The sequence below is a fragment of the Pieris rapae genome, chromosome 14 (assembly GCF_905147795.1).
Source record: "Pieris rapae chromosome 14, ilPieRapa1.1, whole genome shotgun sequence".
NCBI lineage: Eukaryota > Metazoa > Arthropoda > Insecta > Lepidoptera > Pieridae > Pieris > Pieris rapae.
The window spans coordinates 9,900,586-9,925,493 of NC_059522.1; the positions used below are offsets into that span (position 1 = coordinate 9,900,586).

At 32.1% G+C, this 24,908-nt stretch overlaps 2 protein-coding genes across 7 annotated transcripts; one reads left to right on the top strand and one right to left on the bottom strand.

The window, feature by feature from the left end:
• The first annotated feature begins 873 nt into the window (after positions 1-873).
• LOC110992380 (NADH dehydrogenase [ubiquinone] 1 alpha subcomplex subunit 6-like) lies at positions 874-7,371 on the top strand. Of its 2 annotated transcripts, XM_045631004.1 has the most exons (4): positions 874-1,147; positions 1,231-1,346; positions 6,694-6,804; positions 7,168-7,371. In XM_045631004.1, the coding sequence occupies exons 1-4, from the start codon at positions 1,027-1,029 to the stop codon at positions 7,306-7,308; spliced, it is 489 nt and encodes a 162-aa protein (XP_045486960.1). In that variant the 5' UTR covers positions 874-1,026; the 3' UTR covers positions 7,309-7,371. The 2 variants fall into 2 exon arrangements, with proteins under 2 accessions (XP_045486960.1, XP_022113864.1); XM_022258172.2 differs by lacking the exons at positions 6,694-6,804; positions 7,168-7,371 and adding an exon at positions 2,120-2,293.
• LOC110992378 (calcium-binding protein E63-1) lies at positions 2,311-24,343 on the bottom strand. Of its 5 annotated transcripts, none has more exons than XM_022258165.2 (7): positions 24,198-24,343; positions 19,693-19,725; positions 13,556-13,637; positions 9,869-10,012; positions 5,198-5,330; positions 4,574-4,722; positions 2,311-3,877 (listed from the first exon to the last, which is right to left on the bottom strand). In XM_022258165.2, exons 1-7 carry the CDS (start codon positions 24,294-24,296, stop codon positions 3,855-3,857), a joined length of 663 nt encoding a protein of 220 aa, XP_022113857.1. In that variant the 5' UTR covers positions 24,297-24,343; the 3' UTR covers positions 2,311-3,854. The 5 variants fall into 5 exon arrangements, with proteins under 5 accessions (XP_022113857.1, XP_022113858.1, XP_022113860.1 ...); XM_022258166.2 differs by having other exon boundaries at positions 13,556-13,634; positions 24,198-24,340; XM_022258168.2 differs by lacking the exon at positions 24,198-24,343 and adding an exon at positions 23,784-23,973 and having other exon boundaries at positions 13,556-13,634.
• Between the last annotated feature and the right edge of the window lie 565 nt (positions 24,344-24,908).

The following is a 24,908-nucleotide window of genomic DNA, read 5'->3' on the forward strand; positions in this document are numbered from 1 at the left end:
TTTGCGTTTTATTATTCCAAGTCTGATTCTTATTTGTTATACCACTTTTTATAGTGACTGACGTTTCATGTCAAGTCCCACGGGAACGCTGTCGAACGGGATAAAAAGTATCCTATGTCCGTCTCCTGGCTCTAAGCTACCTCCATACCAATTTTCACTCAAATCTGTTCTTTCGTTCTTGAGTTATAAGTGGTGTAACTAACACGACTTTCTTTTATATATATAGAAAATACAAAAAAATTAAATACCTACATTAATCATTCATTATTATTTCTGTATTTTAGTACATAGGTTGCATATTTGCTCTCGTGATTGAGAAGCACGAAATCGAGCCATACCTACTATCGCGGCGCTGTTCACGTGCAATTTGTTGTTCTTCTTCAGTCCTTTCATTTGCAGTATTTCGAATTCTTCTTGCATTACGGCTTTGTCGGGAAAGATTCGATCGTCTTTGAAAACTCAAATTTTCAACCATACCGATTTTTATAGTTCACTGTTTAATTGTTTATACGAATGGGCAATGGCACTATCATTACATTATAATTGTTAATTATTTATTTAATAGAAATAATTTGAATATTGATTTCTTACAAATATCAAATTGTCATTACATAGCTGTCATTATACGTCAATAGCTATCATTTGCGTTTTCTTATTCCAAGTCTGATTCCTTTTTGTTATACCACGTTTTATAGTGACTGACGTTTCATGTCAAGTCACACGGGAACGCTGTCGAACGGGATAAAAAGTATCCTATGTCCGTCTCCTGGCTCTAAGCTACCTCCATACCAATTTTCAGCCAAATCTGTTCTGCCGTTCTTGAGTTATAAGTGGTGTAACTAACACGACTTTCTTTTATATATATAGATTAAGATTAAAATTATTTTATGACAGCAGGAAACTATCTAACATTTTAATTCCTATGCATACTTATTTTGTTTTATTAAAATCTTGAATTAAAAAAATAATAACTATGCTGTCATTTTATTGTCATCTGCTTAAAAACTTGGCAAATGGTAATGAATAATGGCTGCTAAAGTAACAGGGTGTAAGGCAGTGAAGCCACTTTTATCTGCTAACTATTGTGAAGCTCATACGCGGGTTGTTGGCTTGTACAAGGCTTATTATCGGTATATCCCATATTTAGGTGAGTATTTATCCAAGGACGTTATTAAATTAATTTTAGTTTTAAATAGAATTGACTCATAATTTTTTAATTATACTTTGTAGTTAGACAGTTTGATATTCCTAAATCTCCTGAGGATTGTCGCTGGAAATTGAGAGAGAATTTTTATAAACATGCTTGCGTCACAGATCTCCGTGTTATTGATATGTTAGTCATTAAGGTAAGTAAGATGATAGACATGATCATATTGAGAAACTGTATACACCAAGAGTTTATATTTGTATTGCAAAAAAATCTATCATTTTTAAAAAAACAAATGTTGATACATAATATTATAAAGCCAGAGTACTGTACTTACCTAATAGCTATTATGCACTAATAAAAACTAGAATTTGGGCCAGTTTTTGGTAGTATATTTGTAGCTGGATCCATTATTATTTATTGAAAATAAAATTAATTTTGGACTATATTGTTCAGTCTCAGAATGAGTCAAGGTGTAATTATTTAAATATTTTCAATTTTATCTTAATCTTTTACATAAAATAGTGTACACATATTTGGAACCCAATTTTAAGCATCTTGAATACTGCGACTGGCATCGAATTTTCGCTCGATGTGAATATTCGCATGAATGTTTGTTCGCTATGAACATCACAACACCTGAATATTCGCGATTCGCCTGTGCTCCATGATCCATCCCACCCACAGTTGCAGTCAAAACGGCGCACGTGGAGGTGGTGGCGACTTACTTGTAATGTAATATTCAAAGGGATTCGCCAAAAAACGACAGCCGAGTGGTGCGCGCTTGGGCGCTCGTCGCTCGTATCGAGCTGCTCGGCTCGCTGTACTGACATGCTGAATATTCGAATCGTGCTCATATCGAATTCAATGTCAGTGGCCACCTTAAAAAACTGCGACGCTCGCTGTAGAAAGGTTTTTTCCTGATCGTATTTCCGAAATAGCTATTAACTAAAGTCTCATATACGTTACTAGGGCTACATGAATTTAAAAGAGATGACCGAGAATTGGCAACAAAAAGGACATGTTATGCATAACTGGACTCCGTCAGCTGAGCGTAAGCCTTGCGACTTTGTTGGAAAATTTTTATCAGGCATTGATTGAAATTTGTATGGGTATTATTTTCTGAAAATTTAATTTTATTGTGGGATAAATAAATAAACAAGTAACAAATGTATTATTTAATCACTTTGTAGTTCACATCACTAGCCTTTCTAAGGCCATAATTCGATTACAAAATTATTCCAAATGTTTTAATTTTTATTTACTCAATTAATTTATTTTACTATACATAAAATGTGACTTGATTTTTGTTTTGAAAGACCATAAAATGAATAGTAATAATATGTAGTCTTTAAAAAGGTTACATCTAAATATTATGACCTCGTTTCTACAGACTAAAAAATGGATCCTCGTAGATATATGAATCTAGTCTCTGTGATTTAAACAAGCTCTTGAACCTCCTCGTTAAGTGTACGTTTCCAACTAATGTTCTTTCTTTCTTAAAGTTTAAATTTAATCTATAAATTAGCAATGGGATTTTATGCATGGTCTTGTTCAAAATGATAATGTTTTTAATACAATTCTAAGAATCGCTTCTTTTAATTAAGATGCATGTCTACCATTATTGAAACTGAAAGATAAATGGCGTTTTATCCAGCCATGAAATATATATACAGTTTTATGGTTTAAAATAACTCACAACCATGTATGTTTCACAACTTTAATGTTTGTTTCTTTTCATTGTATGTAGGCGGAGGCAAAATTAATAAGTTATACCGCCGCCCATTGACTCTCACGCTGCCAAAAGGCTCGCAAGTGCGATGCCGGCCTTTTAAGAATTGGTACGCCCTTTTTTTAAGGACCGCAAGTCGAATTGGTTCGGAAATACTTCAGCGGGCAGTTGGTTCCACATAGTAGAGGTGCGCGACAAGAACTGCCTAAATAAACACTCGGCTGTATAACGACGGACGTCGAGATGTAACGGATTGTATTTGATTGCGATGAATATATGTTCTTAAGCACCAGATAATTTTTAGGCATTTGATCTGATCTTTATTGTATCTCTACTTTTTTGGACCAATTATTATAAATTTCACTGATTGCTTAGAACTGATTGAATAAATTTCATGTCATAAAAATGATTCAATCAGTCGAATCATAAATATAAAAAGCGTTACTTCCAGCTAATGTGTACTTAGAATAAACTTAACGAATAGGTACTTTACAATGATATGCCTAACTACTAGAACTACATGACAAACACAATAATTATAAAAAAAAACTTTTTAGTTTGATCAACTATAATATATTTTTAAATAAATTAAATAATTTTATGTTAAAAATATTTGACTAGGGATGTCTTTCGGATGTTTCTTTCTAATATTCCTAAATAAGAAGTAAAAGTAAAAACTATATGGATCCTGTATATTTAATAAAATGAATTATTTAAAAACGTAGATTTTTACTTTTTCATAATTTAATAATAATAAAATTAATTTCATAATTAAACGACCTTTATAAGGTGGTGTCTTTAATATTCTCAGCACAAAACTATATTCAATATCAAAAATACTGCATAAACATTCGTCTTAAAAATACACGGTATGCCTATAATTTATGATGAGGTTAGTATTATTACGCATGACTTAAATATAACTTAGGATCTTAATCTAGTGAGGTCTTTTACTTCAGGACTCTGGAGAACTCATTACAACAGCATTTTCACAAATTCTGCAATTAGAGAACACATTAAAAAATCTACTGTTATTTATACATTTTCTTTCAGAGGTGAACAATAGTGGAGCATATATCACAATGATCAGGCACCTTCAACGAATAATAATAATTAGTCTGATAGTAAAAAAGCGGAGAAATAAAAAAAAAAGTGTGAATGTACTAGTGCACACACACATTTGAAAGAAGAAGTGAAAATTCCTTCACCTTATTTTTCGAAAAATAATCTTCTATATGCAACTTTACAGAAATTGATTAAATAAAGTTAAATTAGAGAATTTGTAAATTAAATAAAAAAGAACTAAATATAAATTCTAAAATATATATTTTTTATTTTTACAGAATTAGAATTTCATTAATTGTAATAGAATTATTACTATCTCCTATATTACATCTATCTACTATATTTTGTTATTAATGTCTTCGAATCACCCGTGGTAGTGACAAGAAAAATATGGCGCTTAACAAGATAAATGTGACGCGTAACCGAAAAATGTGACGGTAAATTTTTTCCAACGCCGATAAAAAGTTTTATTTCAGAAATATACTAAAGTATATAGTACCAATTCATTATCCAATGTTCTATGTTCATATATTCTGTATAACCTTTGAGTAAAATCCCGCGATGTTATGAATATTTACGAGTATTAACTTACAATCTAAGCTGAGACAATATCTTTATAGCAAACATACCCTCATAATCAATTCTCCCGTCATGATCGATGTCTCCCAATGCAAGCACCTGGTTAAGCTGCGCGTCGGTTACGGGCTCGCCGATTATCTCCAACGCCGTCCTTAACTCATCTCGAGTTATATAGCCGTTGTCATCCCGGTCAAACACTCTGTAAATAGAAATATTTACGCTGTATGTAATGTATTTTGAATTAAGTAAGTTTAATTATCGGACGTCACGGCAAAATACAAAATACCATCCGTATCACATCGTCGTTCCATAACTGAGCGTTTCTGTTGGCGTTTTGTGCCGCGCACCACCACTTTGTGGGACAAGCTGCCTACTGAAGTATTTCCGAACCAATTCGACTTAGGGTGCTTCAAGAAAAGAGTTTACCAATTCTTGAAAGGCCGGCAACGCACTTGGGAGTCTGTTGGCAATGTGAGTGTCCATGGGCGGCGGTATCACTTAATATTAGGTGAGCCTCCTACCCGTGTTTGCTACATAATAATAAAAAACGATCAGACTTGTGGAAATATATGGTACCCAAGTACCTACTGTAACTACAACCAACGGTAGCGGGGCGTTTACGTGTTTTTGTTTATTTATAATTTTCTTTGGAATATTTTGTTTTTAATACATACTTGAAGGCTGCTAGTAGATCTTTGGTGATTTCCTCTTCTGAATCACCGCCACTAGAACTAACATCCATTCCTTGAATAGCCTGTATTTTCGTCACCCATTGCATAAAGTCGTTCTCATCTATTAGTCCGTTTCCTGTAATGTATACAAATATTTATTAATCTATGGTTAACCTATTAGTAAATATTGTCTGAGTTTCATGACAGCGTCAATTTGCAGCTTTTTGAAGATTCTGAATAATACAGCCAAGTCAGTGTACATTTTTCCGTAATGTAATAAAATTTAACCCCTCCGGCTTCCGGAAGCCTTAAGATCCTCCGCGTCTATATGGACCCATTGGGTTTAATTGTAGCGATAGCTTACTTATATATTCATAATCGTAATAGTACAGTCTACGGCGTTCAAGGCGACAAATAGACAGGGAATCACGTGACGTTGTGATACCGGACATTCACAATACCAGAAGGCATGAAGCGCGCTGCCAGCTTTTTAAGAATTGGAACGCTCTTTGAAAGACCCTAAGTCGGTCAGATGGTTCCACGATGGTTCGATGATGAAAGTCAGCGTCAGGTAGAAGACAAAGAGTCAAAGGCGTTTGTATAATTTTATCAATATTGTTAATAAATGATAAGGTTGTACATAAAGGAAAAGTATTCACATAGGATAAAGCATGTAATTTTAATGGACTCGCATTTAGATTGCAAAATTCTCTGCACAGCATGAAGACTGATGCCGTGATTAAATTGATATAAGTAGGTAATGGCATTGATGTAAGATAGCGAATCTAGTGATTACCAGTTACAGCGCAGTAAGTCGTTGCGTGCTACAGCTACGTATTTTTATCCATCGCAGGTGCTTTATACCACGTCATGATTTATAACAAGATCAAGGACGTGTGATTAAAAAGACGCTTAATTGAAACGTTTTGTGAAGGTTAATTAGAACAATATATATAAAAAAGGAAAGTCAATAGCTTTATAGGATACTAGCAGACTCGTCCAAGCGTTGCTGTGGCTAAGGTTTTTGTTATATTACATAGTAGTAAACTATTCAAGGGAAACGGTAGGATAACCTATATGAAAGGTAGATAGATAGCTTATGTGAAACGTTGGTACTTTTAACACAGCGCTATCTGTTAGAATTGTATCAAATAATAAATAAATAATTTGTAATAAAATAAAATTGCCACTATAATTAAAGATCTAAGCCATTCCAGACACTTAAGTTGGACCAGACTACTCACGGTTTGCCAATTTAATTTAAAATCGGTTAAGTAGTTTAGGAGTCCATCGCGGACAAACATCGTGACAGGAGATTTATATATATTAAGAATACACACACTACCTTTTCGTTTATTTATTTATTAACTATATAAATATAGTACAGTTAAAAAAAAGGTGCAAATAGGGCCCTTATCGCTTTCGAACGATATCTTCACGCTTGTTGCAGAATTTTTATAACTTAGTTACTTAAGTTCCAAATATTTTCTTTCTTCAAGGTTAACCGTGATGGCGTTGGCTGCTGGAATTCAAACAAGCCGTACACACCGGACACCAACCCGTTAATAATATCAGACCCCGAACTCTTCGAATTCCCCAACGACCTTAAGGTAAAGTTCACTCATTAATACAATTGACGTGGGTAAAGCCGAGATGCGATTTATTTTTTATGTGCAATGCGGATGGAACGTAAACAATATTTTAAAAGCCAACCGGTTTCCTTGCCGCCATTTAGCTGACAAATTCACAGGCCAATAGCCAATAATAAGTAGAGAGTACCAAAGCTTGTTCTTTATATCCAACTCCTATTTTTATTTATTTTTAATTTTTTAATTTTTAAGTTATATGGCAATGGTTTTTATATGGCTAGTAAACTGTTAACGCGAGCATTGAATTCTAGAAATGGCTTATTTATTTGAAATTAATTGTTAAGATTCCATTACTGTATAGCATACGTTTATATCATTTTTCAGGTTGACTACGAAGATACTCTATGGATATTGAGTGATAAACTACCGCGGTTCATCTACAAAGGTCTAGACCCGAATGCCGTTAATCATAGGATATTCAGCATCAAGGTGGTTGATGCTATCACGGGCACTGCTTGTCAGTAGAATTATCTGTGTACTGTGTACACGCACTTTTATTGCTATTCAATAAAAATTAAATGTACAAAACTTTCAATTGTTTTCGTGTACTCGTGTAATTTTTTACTATAAATAATCGAACAATTGCCATTTAATTTGTAAAAGTAGTTTACAGGCTCACCAAAATTGTCAATATATACAAAAATCAAAAAGTACGTGCATCGTTTATAGTAGACCTGTTTGCTAATTAATGCACTCAACATCAACATACGTCCTTCGTTACGATGACATAATTTATCGCTCTCTTACTTTTGTTTAATATCCCGCGATAATACTCTTGTTTGTATTTAGGACTAGGATAAGAATCTATAAATATAATAGAAATAAAGTAAAATGACCTATGTAGGAATTACACAGTATAATCATACATATTATTTCGTTTGGAGCGAGAGACATTGCTGACAATCATTTGAAGTTGAATATTGCGTTTATATATCGGTTGAAGAAAAACACAATCTGAGAAAATGATAATCTTCTTTAAACGAAAATAAAGCGTGGCATAGATGAAGATTTCAGAGGGGAGCTTTCTATTTTGTATATTTATTTGCGCAAATGTTATACAAATGATTTTATCTTCTGTGTCTTACGAGAAAGGAGGATTGTAGCTGTAGTTATTGTCTAGAAATTGTTTTTCAGTGATAATTATAATTAGAGCAGTGTTAGCCTAGAAGGTAAAATGCGAATCTCAGCCATCATGCAGTGCACCAAAGGCAATTTATCTATGTGCACAAATTACATTAGCTTGTATAGTGAACAAACAAACTTTGAGACGAAACCATAAATCAACAACTTGTGTCAGTCACTGAGACCTTTTTGAATAAAAAAAAGTTTACCCAGACTAATTTTTACATTATTATTTTTATCATAAAGTAGTGCCGTTTAAAGTATTACTTATATTTACTAAAATGTTAATAGAATATCAAAATAACACCTTTAAAAAAAGGCACTACCTAAGTAGTGTACGATATAGACACTTACACTACTATGTACTTGGCGATTACAGAATTTATATTTTTTAGAAACACACGTACATTTTATGCTACTTTAACGGATAAAATCAACAAATATACACAAATTAATGTTTTCTGTTGTACAAATCTCAGTCAACTCAATGAATGAAGAAGCTGTCTTCATGCAAATCAGACAATACGAAAAATGGAGGTATAACAATCAAAACGTCTCAAAGCAATTCTATTTTAATGTGAAACAAGGCGAAATTTACAAGTAGGAATTGTAAAGGTAAGCTTGCAGGGCACGAGGTCGCCGGAAGTGGGCCCAACACGCCATTATAAAGCCTACTGCTACACTGCCAATGTTCCCAAAATATATATTCTAGTTGTTTGGCGATCCTTTGTTTGTTTATATACGACTGATTTTTTACTAATACTTTATCGAATACGAAACAAAATACAATTAAATGTCATTGCTGTGCATTTAACGACACTTCCACGGTATTTTATTATATTGTTTTCTTGTTCTAATATTTCATTTTAACTTTTATATGGTTACAGAACAATATTATGTTAGTTATTTCGACTATAATATATTTGCGTGTTGCTTCCGCGAGAATGTAAGTGCGTGCTCCATTTCACAATGCCTCCTGCTGACAGAGGATCTTTGACAAATCATTCAGCCGTCCCGACCTATCAACATCATCGGTACCAATAAATTTGTTTGCATTTTGAAATAAAAAATTTGTTATAATTAGGATGTAAAGAAAAAAAATAGAAACATTATAAAGGAATCGGTAGAATTTCCCAACTTAAGAAACCTTATTGGCTCCTTCACATTAAATTTGATAATACGTTATGTATATGTTTAGCATTAGGTTTACTATACTTTAACTAATAAAAAGTTTGTGAAACATTCAAATAAAGACTTGTAAATCAGCTACAATGTTGGAGTCAAAGCTTTGAGGCCAAATTAAATATTTTTGTCGCAAGATTTTTATGAAAAGCTCGTATGACCTATTTTATCTGTATATGAATAAAAACTAACAAGCTACTGTAGTCATTTTTGGCAAGACTTCAAATCGAAGTGCAAAGTGGGCGATGCTCTGTAGGAACTTTACGAGGACATTTATTTTAAACTGTAATCACATTTTGGCCAGTAGCTCATCGGTAGCCGATTAATCATAGATAATAGATTAACCGCGGGACAAAATTATAAGCTACGTTTCGAAAACAAATTGTTGATGTTCGTTTGTCTCGGTAAAATCGTGAATAGCGATTTGGTTTTTGTATTTTGTAAATAATATAAAATTGTATTCTTTTATTAACATAGCTTTTACACGTTTATAGAAAACACTTTTTTACCGAATTGAAGCTATGTATTATTGTAAACTTGGTCACCGTGACCATGCACGCTGTCAAGCACGCGAAACGTCTGATAAATTTAAAATTATGTTAAATAATTATTTGAAGTTTACAGTAATACATAGCTTCAATCCGGTAAAAAAGGGTTTTCTTTAAATAAAAAAGATAATGTAAAGACTATGATAAAACATGTTATATATGTGGACACTTACCAGTTTTACTGGCGTCCTTAATAAGTTCCGCTATTAAGTCATCACTGACTTCGATGCCCAGCTTTTGCAGCATATACTGAAGCTCTGCCGGTGTCACGTGACCATCGCTATCCCGATCCAGTAGGCCGAACGCTGTCCGGAGGTCTATGAAAAATAAAATTTATCTTCTTTAAAAAATATAGATTCTTGGCAAACCGCTCTGAAGAAAAATCGCATAAAACAGCATATAACGTTTATTCTTGCCTTTCTTTTTGTTGATAACAGCAAATAAACTAAATTCACTTCGGCGTTAAAATACGAAAATTAAACCACTGCAGTTATTTTATTTATATTCATAGGACAAATTTAAGGATTAGGAATAAATTGCGATGTACCTAGTCTACAACTGAAGAAATGTGTTCTAGAGTCATTCAAAAACGTTCAGAAAATTCATCCTTATACGGGAGTCACTCGTATATTATTTAAAATTTTATTACTTAAAATGAGAAAGTGTTTATTTTTAAATAATCTTACAGATAACGTACACATTATAAAACAAAACACTTAAACTGTATACAAAATAGATTACAAAGATAAACAATATGCATATGAAACAAATAATTTTTAAAAGACAAAAAGGAAAAGATTACAACTGAAATTTCAAAAAGGAAAAGAATACAACTGAAACATTAAACAAACGACACAAATTAATACTTAATGTTTCAAGGAAACACTAAAAAGTTACTGCTAAACAAAGTCAGTCTTCCCGCTTCAAAGATTTCCACACATCCTCTTTGGAGAGGTGGAAAATATCAACATCCTCCTAATTTGTTAATTTGTTTGTTTATTAATTTATCGAAGTTCACCAGTCTACGGTATATGTTAGAAGCTATCTTTTCTTGAATATATGACAATAATGGTTAACATGTTACAAAAAATAAAATAAAATAGCAGTATTTTTTTCTGGAGATATGCACATAACAATGCTTTTAAACTACAGAATATAATCAGGTCTAGGTTAGGTTATTTGAATGACAGGTGAACTCCTAGGTTGGTTTTTTTACAGACGGAATTTGGAAAATTCTGCTGAACGTGTTACAAACGTGAAACAGAATTGTTTTAGTTATCAAGCATAACAATCACAATTTAATCTTTATAATATTAGTAACCAAAATTATATTTGTATTTCTCGTTAAAACTTACAGAAATCATTGTCTTTTTTAACTGACATATTAGCTAAATTTCCCAGATTCACAAGCACTTCATTCTACATCATGACGATGTTTTTAAGAAAATGAAATTTTACCTCGTCTTATAACGTTGACATATTTACACAAGATTAAAATCTCTACGTAGGCATTTCGTCTTGTTATCTAGTCAGGTTTAGTAACACTAAAAGCGATATGCAGTACAACCATTAGTAGTGACAGAAATTGTTTGGTTGATCAGAGAGTATAGAAAAGACAGAGATGGAACTTTTAAATCAATAGAGATTTGAAAAGAATCGTGCACCCATTATGAAAATATATTACGTGTAAAAAATATGCTCCGTACTTGATCTGGTCTTAATATCACCTTGGGATCAAAGGGATTATCTATTGTATTGTATGTGCGTAATTAGTACTTCCTCGTACGATAAATACATAAGAAAGTACATATATTATTGAATATTAATAAATGTTTAATATAATTAAAACATATTAAACGTTCGACGACGTATTATCTGCTTACATTGTAACGTACTTGTGTACGCTATTTGTTTATAACTTTTTTGTAAAGAGTTTAGATGTCTAGTCGAAACCGCAATGAAATAGCACTACTTATAATGTATATTCTATGTTTCAGTCATTCCGCAGTTTTCGTTAACACTACATTGTTATTTTACGTATTCGAGGAAATTTTCTACGGCGTCATACATTAATGCTTGTAATTTTCTTCACGCCAAATATTCCTCCGCGTATTTGTAATGACCAGTAAATTTTAGTATTATTCTTGGACGTTTATAGCTTTTCCAAAATTATCAAATGCAAATTTAAAATACAATGTGGAATCTTAAGAATTAGAATTGTAGAATACTTTTTATAGAGGTTTTATATTTTTGCCAACGGTAATTCACTTCACTTCTCATCTCTATAATCAAACTAAACTTAAAATGACATAAGTATGATCTTCATCATGGTTCGATTTCACCAATATTACAATGAAAAATATCCAATTCGGTTCACATGAACCTCTTATGCTGTCAACATTGTAATGGAGCTCCTTTGTAAACTGTAACTGGAAAACATCCATACAAACAAAAAAGATTCCTTCCTTAATCCTCAATAATTACATGTTCTGTTAATGTGTGTTAATTTTCTGAACATAATTTAAAAATAACTAATAAAGATAGAGTATCGAAAAACCTTACACAAGGATGTTTATTTTTTTATTAAAAAGCTTGCCGCTTAGCACAGCCATACAATAATTATTAAGGAAGATAAAGTATACACCACACGATATGAATGGTAGATCTATTAGAAGGTGAAATAATCATGAAAATTAAAAGGTATTGCATGTATTATAAATTAATACATGAACAAAGAACGATAAAATCTTTCGTTATCATTTATCAGGTTGATGAGAGCGTAAGTCACCATAAAGTTATTAATGTTTCTGCAAACATAGATAAAATTCCATTCCGAACCTTAAAATTGAGTCTGTCACGAAGAATTGCTGTCGGTAATAGTGAATTATGACTGGGGATTCGGGAACATTTTCTATTAATTACATTTTAGGTTATAACAGTTTTTCGCTTATTTCCGTTCAATAGATTTATATTCTATAGCATTAGTACTACACAATACTGAAGAAAAGTAAGAATTACAGTTCGCACTTCACATACATAACAGTGAAAATTATTATTTTACAATCGTTTTTTTTTACCATTATAATTGAACCACACCAAAGTATAACTTTGGTAAATAAAATCCGTGTAATCTTTTCTCAGTTAAAGAAATACATATTATATAATATCCAAAGGAGATTTTTGGGTCGTATAAATCTTATTCTCTTTGCGGTTTTTACAAAAAATAAGAACGAAGTTACACCAGAAATATGTATCATTCATTCCTATCAGTTAAACGAACTCGTTCCATCAACTTTCTATGGACATCTTGATGATAAGATAATCGAGGGATCCTTAATTCAAGGTTAATCAATTGCAGCAAATAACGGAATAGGTTTCTTTTGATGTTATTAATATTATTATAAAATTACTTTGGACTCTTAATTATTCATCGTAGCCATTTAGGCTTTAACGTTGTACCTAATAAATCCTTAATATACTGACAAAAAAACTTCGGTAAACAAAAAAAGTTTTAAATTCCAACTAGTAAACAACTTTTCTTTTGATATCCTTTTCGCTGGTTACCTTTGTAGAAATATGTTATGTATCTTAAAGACTAAAAGAATTTACTTGGTTTAAATTCATATTTTGGGTTCAGGGGCTTGCCTTAAGTCTACCAGACCTAAATCCGGCCCTAAACATAGTTTATCGATATCAACAAGGTTTTCGTTTGATACAGAACTCACGTTGTCATTAAAGAAAAACGAATCGAAAAAAGAAACTATATCCATCTAAATTTTTATTGATGTTTATCTTCTTTCTTATTTATCTTCTTTATTATTATCTCCTTTAAGGTAATGGTAAATAATAAATGCACTTACTTTTGAGCATCGCTTCGCTGGGCGCTGGTACCGTAGGGCGGTCGTCCACCGGTGACTTTTTCTTCTTCTTATCATCATCCTGCTGCAACACACAGTCGTCAGACATACATAATACTTTTGTGAGACTCATATATGTAACGTAAACAAACACGATTTACAAATACAAAACGTTAAGTGACTAGTTTTATCAACCGTAGAATGTTATCACTGCTTATCAATATATTGATCAGTGCATTGTATGAATACAAATAATTTTGATCATTATAATTCATATCCAAAATTCGTGTTTTCCATTTCAATTTACTAGGCAAAACTTCTTCGATTGAAACTTGAAAATACGAATTCTTACAATCAAATCTCGGAAACACATTCAATTAGTCATGGCTTGGGTTTGTGATAACAGATTGGCCAATACTCTTACTAGGAACGGCCCAGTGTGATGAAAAAAGATAGACAGACAAAGAAGACACCCACTAGAAACGGGAAGATGGAATTTCAGACATGGCGAGGCTGAGACAAGTAGAATTTGGAGGAGATCTTCACTACGTCGAAGATTGTTTTGTTTTAAACATAGTGACATCGACTCATTGTAATCCTAATTATGTAGTACTTGAATAAAGGTTATGTTATTTTATATAAGGCAAAAATCAATAGTTTCTGAAAGAAAATATACGTTTAGTGATTCAAACCATTATTACTCGCGTAAATAAAATAGTAATTATACGTTTAATAGCTACAATGATTTATTACTATTTGGCTAGCGCTAGACTCTTTAACCGATTTCAAAAAACGAGCATATATTCGTATTTGATATTGTTTTGATATGAATATTTAAGTATGACAATCTTTTGAGGCTTTCAAGCAAATGTGCTAAATTTCAACATATCCACTCATTCTTAGTTTCATCATAACTGGTTCAGTCGGTTTTGAATAAGTGATCCACGCATTTCTGTAGAAGACATGTTAAATATAGAAAGGATCTAGGAACTGTTTTTTTTATCGGTGTTATATGTCAACATACTTATATCTATCAAATGTATTGTATCTATTATATAAAATATATATTAATATTTTTTATTAGTAACTTCTGTTAACTGACCCATAAATAAATTATATTACATAATTTCGTAAGACGAAATAATACCGATCGCCAAAATAAATAACCCGATTGACAAGCAATACGACAAGATAAGTTTTACTCTGGTTCCTATTTATTTGTTCAATTTTTAGTATTTCAATTGCTAATAGCTATACAATTACACAATGCACATTACAGAATGCACATTTAAACAAAAACGTAAAACACTTATTATAAAAAAATACAATTAATATTTTTGCTAAAAATTACAAACAATAGACTCGTACGATTAATTATAAAGTAGAGATTTAAGAAAATAATTTTAATATTTACAAGAAAGATCAAATTTGCAGTTCAATGCACAATTTAATAAAATATTTTAATGCAAGTTAAATATCGATATTTTAGTGAAACATTTCAATTTGTCAACACCTACAATTAAGTGTTTGCCAAGGTATGTGCCAAGAATTTGAAGGATTACAACATATTATGGATGATACCGGTCCAGTACCATTGAAAAGGGAGCCAAAAGGGATTTATAATTTAGTGATTTTGCGTCGAAATAGCCAATGTCGCGTTTGGCACAGCATCAACGAAAGCAATAGCATACCGATACAAATAAAAAATAACTATAGATAAATAATCGGACAGTTTTTTGTGCGTAAAAGATAGACCTTAGTCAGAGTCATATTTCGTTTGACATCAGAAATGCTCGAGCGCTTCAGATTAAGGTAGGGTGATTTAATTACATGCTAAAAAGTGTATATTTCACTAATTTTAAAGTGACTTAAACGGTCTGAAAATATCATCTTGACATTCTCGAGAAGGAAATAATTCAAGGATTACGAAAAATATATAATCTGACGATTTCCACAAGCCAAAATAAGAAAAAGTCGACGATGAAGTTTATTTAATACGTGCGGCATGATGCCTATCTTTGTTTAAAAATATTAACCGTGAGTAGTATATAAAGTGTGTATTTTGTAGTGAAATTACTTCGCAAATATCAATAAAATTTAGAATCATTAGAAAAATGTATAAATATTTTAAAATATCGTCGAAGTAAAACGATTCTTCTGGTTTATGATTTTTAATAAGTACAAGTTCTACTTGAACAATATAAACTTTTTGCAATTTCCTGAGTTTCTAAATCATTAAAATTTTTTTTTGAGACACCACGTCTGGGACATAAAGATGAACTATATATATCTTAATCATAATGGTAGTCTTGCGAACGGATGGCGTAGTTTTGCTCTTTCGCGAATTTTGTAAACGTTTTTGACATTCATAAGCATGCCTTAAGTCGCATCTAAACTGAATAAATAAATTTTGATTGATTTATTGATTGATTAATCTGACGCCCTTGAGTATTTCAAAAACACCTTTTTTTGCATATTCTAATAACGACTGCGAGTTTGCGTCACATCCAAATCGTCAGATTATTAGATAGGATTTTTTTTGGTTCACTTTAACATCCCCTTAGAAAATCTGACGCGCTCGATTAAATATTTTTTTCTCATTTTCCACCCGATGACTATACCGATGAAAAGGAATATATTATTTAATTTTTTTCTTATTATTATCTTAGTTTCGGAACCCAATAGTTCTTTATGTCTCTCGAGTAAATCTTCATGTAGCATCCCCTATTACAAGGTAAAATTCAGTTTAACCGTTATAACGTTTCAAATAACTTTTGGACATTCTTACGGGAGTAATTAGCGCAGAAACATGGGAATAATCTGACTGAGTTTCTTTTATATACAATAATTGTATACGCAAAACTTGCACGTCTAAGCAAATTATTAAAGCAGTAATCAGAGCTAAAAATACAGTTTTTCATGCTGCCTTTTGGTAATTATTCTTATTTAAAAGGCACATAAAACAAATGTAAACGTCTTATACCATCTTCAAAGAAAACATTCATCAATTCGTTGCTAAACACTTCAATGTTCCGAGGTTACATTTTACGCTGACAGTTATGTCCGTAAACCATGGCTTCATGAAAAACCGTAAAATGTGAACATAAATAAAACTGAGATTAAAAGGTTTTTGAAAAACCTCTTTTTAACTGTAAGAAATTTACTTTTATAATAGAATTAAAGTCTAGCCTCAAAGATTTTTTTAATAAAACGTCAAAAGGTAAAGGGGCGTACCACAGAATTGCATTGGCGTTTCAAAAGGAATTGTTGAGGATAAATTTGTAAGCTTGGCAGTACTTTTGCATTATAATTAAAATACTAACATAATTCTTAAGTAAATATTTTCACGAAATTATATTAAACATAATTAACGATAATATTCTTCATCAACTTTACAAAGTATAATACATTGTTTTACAGTAGTTTATTAAATGTATCAATTTTATGTCACTAAAAACTTTTATATAGATTATTTTATAATGGTACTAGAAGTTAAGCTAGCTAGAAGTCTGACAATAGAGGACACGAATTAATGAAACTGTAAATGTTTATATAACAAAAAAAAAATCCTTTATGTACTCAATACTAACCTAATGGACTTGTGTTTATCTGGTGAAACAAAAGTTTTTTTTGGAATCTTTAACATAGTATGTTCACAGTTTAGCAGACAGTTAAAAACACTATCAACAATTGCTATCTTCATATTTAGAGGTAGCAAGTTTTTATCAAAAACAAAATAGCACGTTATGTATAATATGATATATTTCGTTCAAATAATAATGGTTTACCATTATGTAAAGGACCGCAGTCACAAAAATGTATACCAAAGTGTACTTATACGCCTACATTGTATTAATTCCTGTGCATTCCGCTGTCGTGTTGCCAAATATAAACACGTGAGGTTTGTGTATATATTACTAATAATTGAATCTAGTAATAGTAAGTTGAGAGGACAGCTTTTAAATATTCAAATAAATTTTTAGAGCTTCCGACCACAGTATTAATTATATAGAATAGCAAAATTTACTTACGATTATTAAGTACATAAATAATATCAACGAAAGTAAGATAATATATGAATCTAAAAATTAAAGTTTTAAAGAATTTGGGATATCGTTTCCTTGGTTCTCTCTGCATTCATTTTCAACTAAAATAACTTAAAACCATATTTAAGAATAACTCTGACAAAACTTTTAAATTGATATCACTTATCACATCGCATCATTACAATACAGGCATGAGAAAAACTTTCCTTGGTTGCACTTTCAATTGATTTGTGCCTAGAGAACTCACTAAATTATTGTCTCCTGAAATCCAGTACCTTCGGATTATATCTCGTACAATATAATAAATAGCTTATAAAGTTTTATCAAATAAACCTTCGAATGCAACAATCCAGCCATAAGTTCAGTAAGAAATGAAAATGGTTTTTTTTTATGAAAAATTTAATGATGTTAAAATTTATACTTTCATATTTATAAAAATCTCAGCAGAAAATAAAGAAAATATTGTTTTTCAAATGGCTTTTGGCTTTTATACAGGTCTTTATCTTTAATCTGTTTGGCCACGACTCCATGGATTTACGCACTGTTTCCAAGGAAAAATTCACCACTGCCTGTTCCAAAGCTTTTTTAATAGATTCAATGTCGCCGTGTCGTTCAGAACAGGCCATGTCCTCTTAAACTGACTATAATTTGAAGGCAAAAGCAGCTTTTATAAAGATGGGAACGTTGGTTTTTAGCCAGGCTTGGGTACTTCGTGCCTTATGACCAGATGCAGAATCTACTACTATCTTGATACACTTATGATGACCAGTTACCGTCCACTCGAGCCCCTTTTGTAGAACTGTGAGCGTACACTTTCTGATTTTGTTTATTGTAGGGTTCTTCAATCGTGTCAATGTTTTCATCGGTAACTCTCTTTAATTGTAAAGATAGATTTAGGGCATATCCTGTATATCGACGCAAAGATCGAGCTTCAGGTCTTGTTTTACAATTCGTGACGGAGTCCTAGGACTCTCGGGAATCTTCATTTCATTCATTAGGATTTTTTTATTTCTAATGGGGTTTCGACGAATTGTGGCTGTTAATGCTGTAAAAACAGATTTTGTATCTCCAACAGCATGCGGCCACCCCGATCTTTTCTGGCCTTTTGACAGACGCAGCGTTGTTGTATCTGTTGATAATACGATATACGAACATACGGCTGTTACAAAGCTTTTGAAGTGTCTGGATTATGACGGACGCTCCAATTTGTGCAAGGGGATCACTACAATCCCAATTTTTTCAACACCCCATTACATATTATAATATGATAACACGAAAAAATATATCAAATGGCACAAAATCAAAAGAAGTTTTCAAAATTATATACGTGTTACAAATTAAAAAAATAATAATAAAAATCAGCTATTTTTGTATTTATATTATTAAGTTTAAATACATAGACAATATAAAAATACATATTATAAGTTTATAAGACTAGAGAGTTTGTTTGTTTAGTTGATAGCGCTAATATTAGTAGGGTTAAATTCATTTACGTGGGAGAGTCCTATTTATGAGGAAGGCTTTTGTCATATATAATAACAAGTGACCCGCCCCGGCTTCGCACGGGTGCAATGCTGATACTAAATACACTACAGAAAATCTGTGAACGTTGTATATAAAAATGTGGGTTATCCATAAGAGATAGACAAATATCATCATGGACTTTTCTGTAGACCTTTTCAATGTGTACAATACTTAGTACATTATTTTGATAAAACTCGTAGGGTTCAGACTGCGTTTGCAATGTAAGCGGAAAAATGTAATTATTTACGACATCACATTAGAAACCTCAAAAATAACAGTACTTCTCCAGTATTTAATGGAAGTTATTATATAAAAAATATAATTTCTCTTGAATCTCTCTATCTATTTAAAAAACCCGCATCAAAATCCGTTGCGTAGTTTCAATGATTTATTGAGCATACAAAGGGACATAGGACAGAGAAAGCGACTTTGTTTTATACTATGTAGTGATGATACGACCCATTAACACGTCCGAAACCACTAGTCACAATGTTGTTCTAATAAGCTGTGCCCAATACTTTCATAGATATCGCGGAAAATAGCAAATCTAATGGTCTTACTAGGATTTACCTTTCTTCGAGTTCGGGATGTGGTAGCCATTCCCTGAAAGGAAAAAAATAATCATTATCTCATTCGATGCTATATAGCAAGTGTCAGGTAAATTTCAAATATGTTAACAGCTCAAATATCGGCAATAATATTGCAAACTGAACATTATGAATTATTTATTAATATTTATTAGTAGCCCTGCACTATGCGACTCTCAACCCTAACTTCGTATGTTTGAAATCCGCACGACCAACGCGGTGTACCGCCATTTTGCTTAAACAATCAAAGCATTTTGGGGCAAGCATTTACTTTGAACTAAAATGGACGACATCTGTGGGCACAGAAGGGAGATTCTACTTGCCTATTTTAATACTTTTAAAACTGTAATTTAATATATACTCCATTGAAATGTTACAATTTGAGGGTCAAACTGAACATTTGTTTGAGGACGCAATTTTATTTATGGAACATGTATATGAACTTCAACTTTGGAGTGCTGTTGCAGCATTTGCAATTAACGAAATTAAAAAACAATTAAAACAACTTCTTCAGTAAGAGATCCTCTACAAAATTGTACTGAAATAGTTTTTGATAATATCGAAAGAAGGAAAGTTGTTAAGTAAAATAGGACATTTGTTCACAATTTACGTATAACTTTTTGAATTTTGGATTTATGATAAAAAGTCACACAAACATAAATTGTAGGCATAGCGGTTTGCTACCAAGCGTGTCCTTACAATTTTATTTACGATAGGTAGTGTAGGATATATAGCCAAAAACGTGTTTTCACCCCTTTTTTCAACATGGCGGGGGACAAGTTCGCCAACTGCACAAACTTGGGGTTAAGCTTGTGTGTAAGCTATACATGTTCCATAATAAAAATTGCGTCCTCTATCAAATGTCAAGTAAATGTAACATTTCAATGGACTAATATAAGATGCTAACTAGTTTAGATTTCTAAAACATAATAACATAATTTAAATAGAGTTTTTATTCCGGTTGCGTGAAAATCATCGCTTACATATTCCAATGCAAAGGGACGAAACTTTTTAAATTTGTTTTATTAATTTTTAATTATTTTTATTATTTCCATGTAGGTTAAGAAAGCTACTTGCTAAATTTTCTACTTTAGGGTTACGTGTTTAAATACTTATATATATTACAAAATGAAAAGCATACTTTAGTTATTTTTATACAAATATAATTTATTATGCATATTTAATCAATCATATTGTTATATGAGTATTAAGATGGCAATTAGAGTCTGTCATTTGTGGCGAACATAGCTACCTAATCTGTGCTAACTGGCATCTTTCCAAGTGGAACCGGATAAAAATATTTTTACAATAATTCCGAGTATTAAAAGTAGTACAGAGGTTTTTTGCCATTTCATTAAATTATCCTCATTAAAGATTTAAATAAATATGCGAATACACAACGAATAAACGATACATATGAGCAGTATCATCTAAACACGCGTTCGTCTATTTCTGTAAAATTGCGTTTTCTCTTATCATGAGACAGGTGAGAAACTATGTTAAACGTAAAAAGCCTAAGTTAAGGTTTAAATATATATAAACTATACTAATAATTTGTTGAACCGTTGTAAAATAATAATAATTTAAAAACGATACGAACTTAAAAAATATTTTTTTGTGTTAGCAGTTACAGACAGAAATGTGACATAATAAAAAGAGTTGCTAGTTGGACAATTAAACTAAAAAAATGTTTTTGCTCATTAATCAATTTTAAAACAACTCGGTTCCTACTAACGAAACAAATTGATCGCCGGGAATCGAGCCTAGGGCCTCTAGGTTATGTGTACTTATAAGCCACGAAGGCAGATTCAATATTTTCATTTGTTTTTCGTACCTATTAGTATATGTCATTATACCCGGTATTTATTAAGACTAAACGATAATAGAGAATATATTATATTCCGCATCTAAAAGCTTAAAAGAAGAAATTTGCAAATTTATAAAAAAAACCTTGATTGGCAAATGGAACTAGTGAATACTATAATAATAATCTTACCTACATATTGAAAACACAGCAATGAATCCCGTATGCTTTTTAACCATTGCTGATTGGAGTACATCACTGATCTTTTAAACTGTTTAAATTTCAAATGGATCGACTGGACTAATCGCATAGCCTATTATATAAATAACATCTTAAACGAACCGGTGTATGTGTAGGTGAGTACTATACTGTCCAGAGACGTTTCTCACGAATCTTTTTTCAATTGTACATTACTCATCGCATATTTTACTCGATTCCCAGGAATTAAAAGTTTGGAACAACATCAAATTGTAGGGAAAACAATGAGGTAATTGGTAATTATTTTCTGATTTAACGGTTCTCTTAAATAAACAAACAGTATATCATTCTCTATATTTATTGCAAGCTTTCCTTTACTTGCATGACAAAAAAGTATTGTTTCGGGTTGATAAACTAGTTGTAAACTATATAAGCAAATATCCTGATCAACTGGTCTAATGAAACCTTTGCAGAAAGGTGTTTCCCCATGCAATTTAGGACTGGGACCAACTAAATGACACGATAATGAGACCGAATATAGAAAATAAAAGAATATTGGCGAAATATCTTAGGCATGTTCGGTACAATGGAATTTTAATCTTGGGAAAGAGGGCAATGCCAACGCGTTCGATCGATGCGGTCGAACCATTCGATGTAAAAGTTAACCTTGCACCCTGTCCCCACTATTTACATACAAAGTACACCCATTATGAATGGCGTCACTTAAATACGCGGTGAACACATGTACAAACAATTAATACCACCAATTTAGTTGTTCATTTTGCTTTGTATTTTATTATTCTTGTGACTAAGAAAAATAAAAGAGATAGTGTTTCTTTTCACGAGTCGACAAGAATTCCGTTTTACTGATTTGCATTTCAACCATCATAAACTTCAATAATTGTAATAAGAATTTGTCTTTAATTAAGATGAGTAGAGTATGATAGTTTAGGAACTGGAACTAACTGAGGTGCTGAGGTAAACATATATAAATGAAAGTGATTTTAAAAATTCCGCCTTTGCAATTAACGTTATGAACTATTAAAAATTATTATTCTGACCATGAGTGGGTAATATGTGTAAAAATGTTAATGATTACTGTTGATATTATGTTGTTATTACTGTTGATGTTATTACCAAATAAGAAAATCAAACAACTCCCAAGTATAATGCTTACGTAATTCTTGAATTAGTAAATATAAATTTGTGATAAGTTACCAATATTTTCTATTACCTAATTTACTGTGGATTGACAAGTTAGAAAAGAGAAATAAATAAATACATAATTAAGTTTTACAGAAAACTGCGAATTTATTTTCAGATTACGGAAGTAAGAACCCAAGGTTAAAAAAATATTAAAATCTTTATTTATCCGTCGTTTAAACGTCGTTTAAACGTTTACCGAATCGTTTACCTTTCTTAATGTTTTATAAGACAAATAATATTTTACTAACAAACTACATAAGTATATAATAAACACCATCCAAATTGACATCGTAGGCTCGTTCGTAGCAACTAATGTACCGTCTGTTTTATACGTAGCCGCGTAGACAGTGCTACGACCTACGCAGTGACCCCCAATAGGATCTTACCGAAAATTAAACTAATTATTTATGAATTTTCTAATTGTTTAGTGTTTAAATACTCTATAAGCTTTGGCGACACCTTTCTGAATATCCGCAGATGTGATTTATATTTATTTAGTTAAACCGCATTTTTAAACTTTTCTTTAAAATTTATCAAGATAAATACAATAATAAACATTTATGAGAAGCTGATTCAATTAAAATAAATATTTTTTAAATTACTTTTTTGGGGTTTTAGTTGATCATAATATACAGTATTTTAGTAAAACATTTTTAGTAATAGCATATTCGACACAAATACCTAGTACTTATAAATTTTTTGTTAATTCACCCAGCAACACTTGACCTTAGATAAACTTAATTCACTTTTGACACTCGTCACTTCTCACTATCACACGTGCACCGTCACCGCACTTATATGTATATTATGTTAAATAGAATATAGAAGCAAAAGAGAATAAAAGAAGTTTAAAAGAAAATAGATACCTATTTTTTGATGAATGGAATTTAGATGCCGATGTCGAAGCCGTTGGCTGAGATGGCTCGGTGCCGTGATAATCGACTTCCACAGTTCGTTTGAATGTCTGATGTCGCGCGGCCTTTGTACGCGTTGGCTATTCGTTTATTGCGCGAGTATTTCTGTATATCATAGCCATCGGACAAATCACGGCCATACGACCCGGTCCGAACGAGCGCTCTAATAATAAATTGTTTATGTTTTCTTCCCTTGGTGACTTTTCTGTGCCATTCTATCTAAAGAGGCCTAAAGCAAACTTTCTTCTTTAAGAATAGATAATGATAGACAAATTTTATTGCGTTTTATGAATTCCTAAATGAAATTAAATTGTGGCGCCAATTTTGTGTCGTGTTTGTGTGTGCGTGTAGGTACTCGTTACGTACCGAGAACGTTTCAGAGATCGCGCTGCAGAAGGCGCCAAAGCCAGATTGGGCGGGCGGGGAGCTCGGGGCGGGCGGGGAATCGCCGCTCGCGCGATCCATGGCGTTTGGTGTCTGGCGCGGTGCGCGGTGCCTGCTGGTTGGCAAAGACTGCCGCACGCCCGACGCCGCTTGCACCCGCTTCACGCCTCACGTTCGCGCCTTCGCGTTACATAAACGCGCCTAGGAGTCGTATTCACGATACATTGTTCATTTGTCAATGCCTCGCTTACAGTTACAGTTCAGAACTAGATAATGCCGACGAAATTGCTTATTAATACGCGGTTGATAAGTTATATTGAAATATACTTACAGTTATGCCCTGGTCCATAGTTTGTAATTTCTAGTTTAATATCTTATTATTAAGTAAGTTATGAGTCGTATGATTAGTACGTATTACTAATGAACAGTGAAGACATTCCTTTACCCGCTTTTCGTTCCCACCTGTCTGTTGTCCCTATGTTTTGGCATCATTTGTAACACAACAATAACACTAAGTAATTATAGAACGTTTATTTTAGTCTTGCTAAACGCTGCGTGCTACTAAGATTAATTTCTAGTGACATCTATCACTGCCCTGTCTTGTTATAATGAAACATGTTTTATGGTGAATTCTAAATCAATTAGTAAGAAATTTTGTTTAAGTGTGAACAATCTTATCGGCATAGGAAATTG

Coding starts and splice junctions, on each gene's coding strand:
- LOC110992378 (XM_022258165.2), bottom strand. CDS start 24,296: ATGGATCGCGCGAGCGGCGATTCCCCGCCCGCCCCGAGCTCCCCGCCC. Junction 10,013..13,555: donor CAGCGAAGCGATGCTCAAAA/GTAAGTGCATTT, acceptor TATTTTTCATAG/ACCTCCGGACAGCGTTCGGC. Junction 4,723..5,197: donor GATCTACTAGCAGCCTTCAA/GTATGTATTAAA, acceptor TTCTATTTACAG/AGTGTTTGACCGGGATGACA.
- LOC110992380 (XM_045631004.1), top strand. CDS start 1,027: ATGGCTGCTAAAGTAACAGGGTGTAAGGCAGTGAAGCCACTTTTATCT. Junction 1,148..1,230: donor TCGGTATATCCCATATTTAG/GTGAGTATTTAT, acceptor TATACTTTGTAG/TTAGACAGTTTGATATTCCT. Junction 1,347..6,693: donor TTGATATGTTAGTCATTAAG/GTAAGTAAGATG, acceptor TCTTTCTTCAAG/GTTAACCGTGATGGCGTTGG.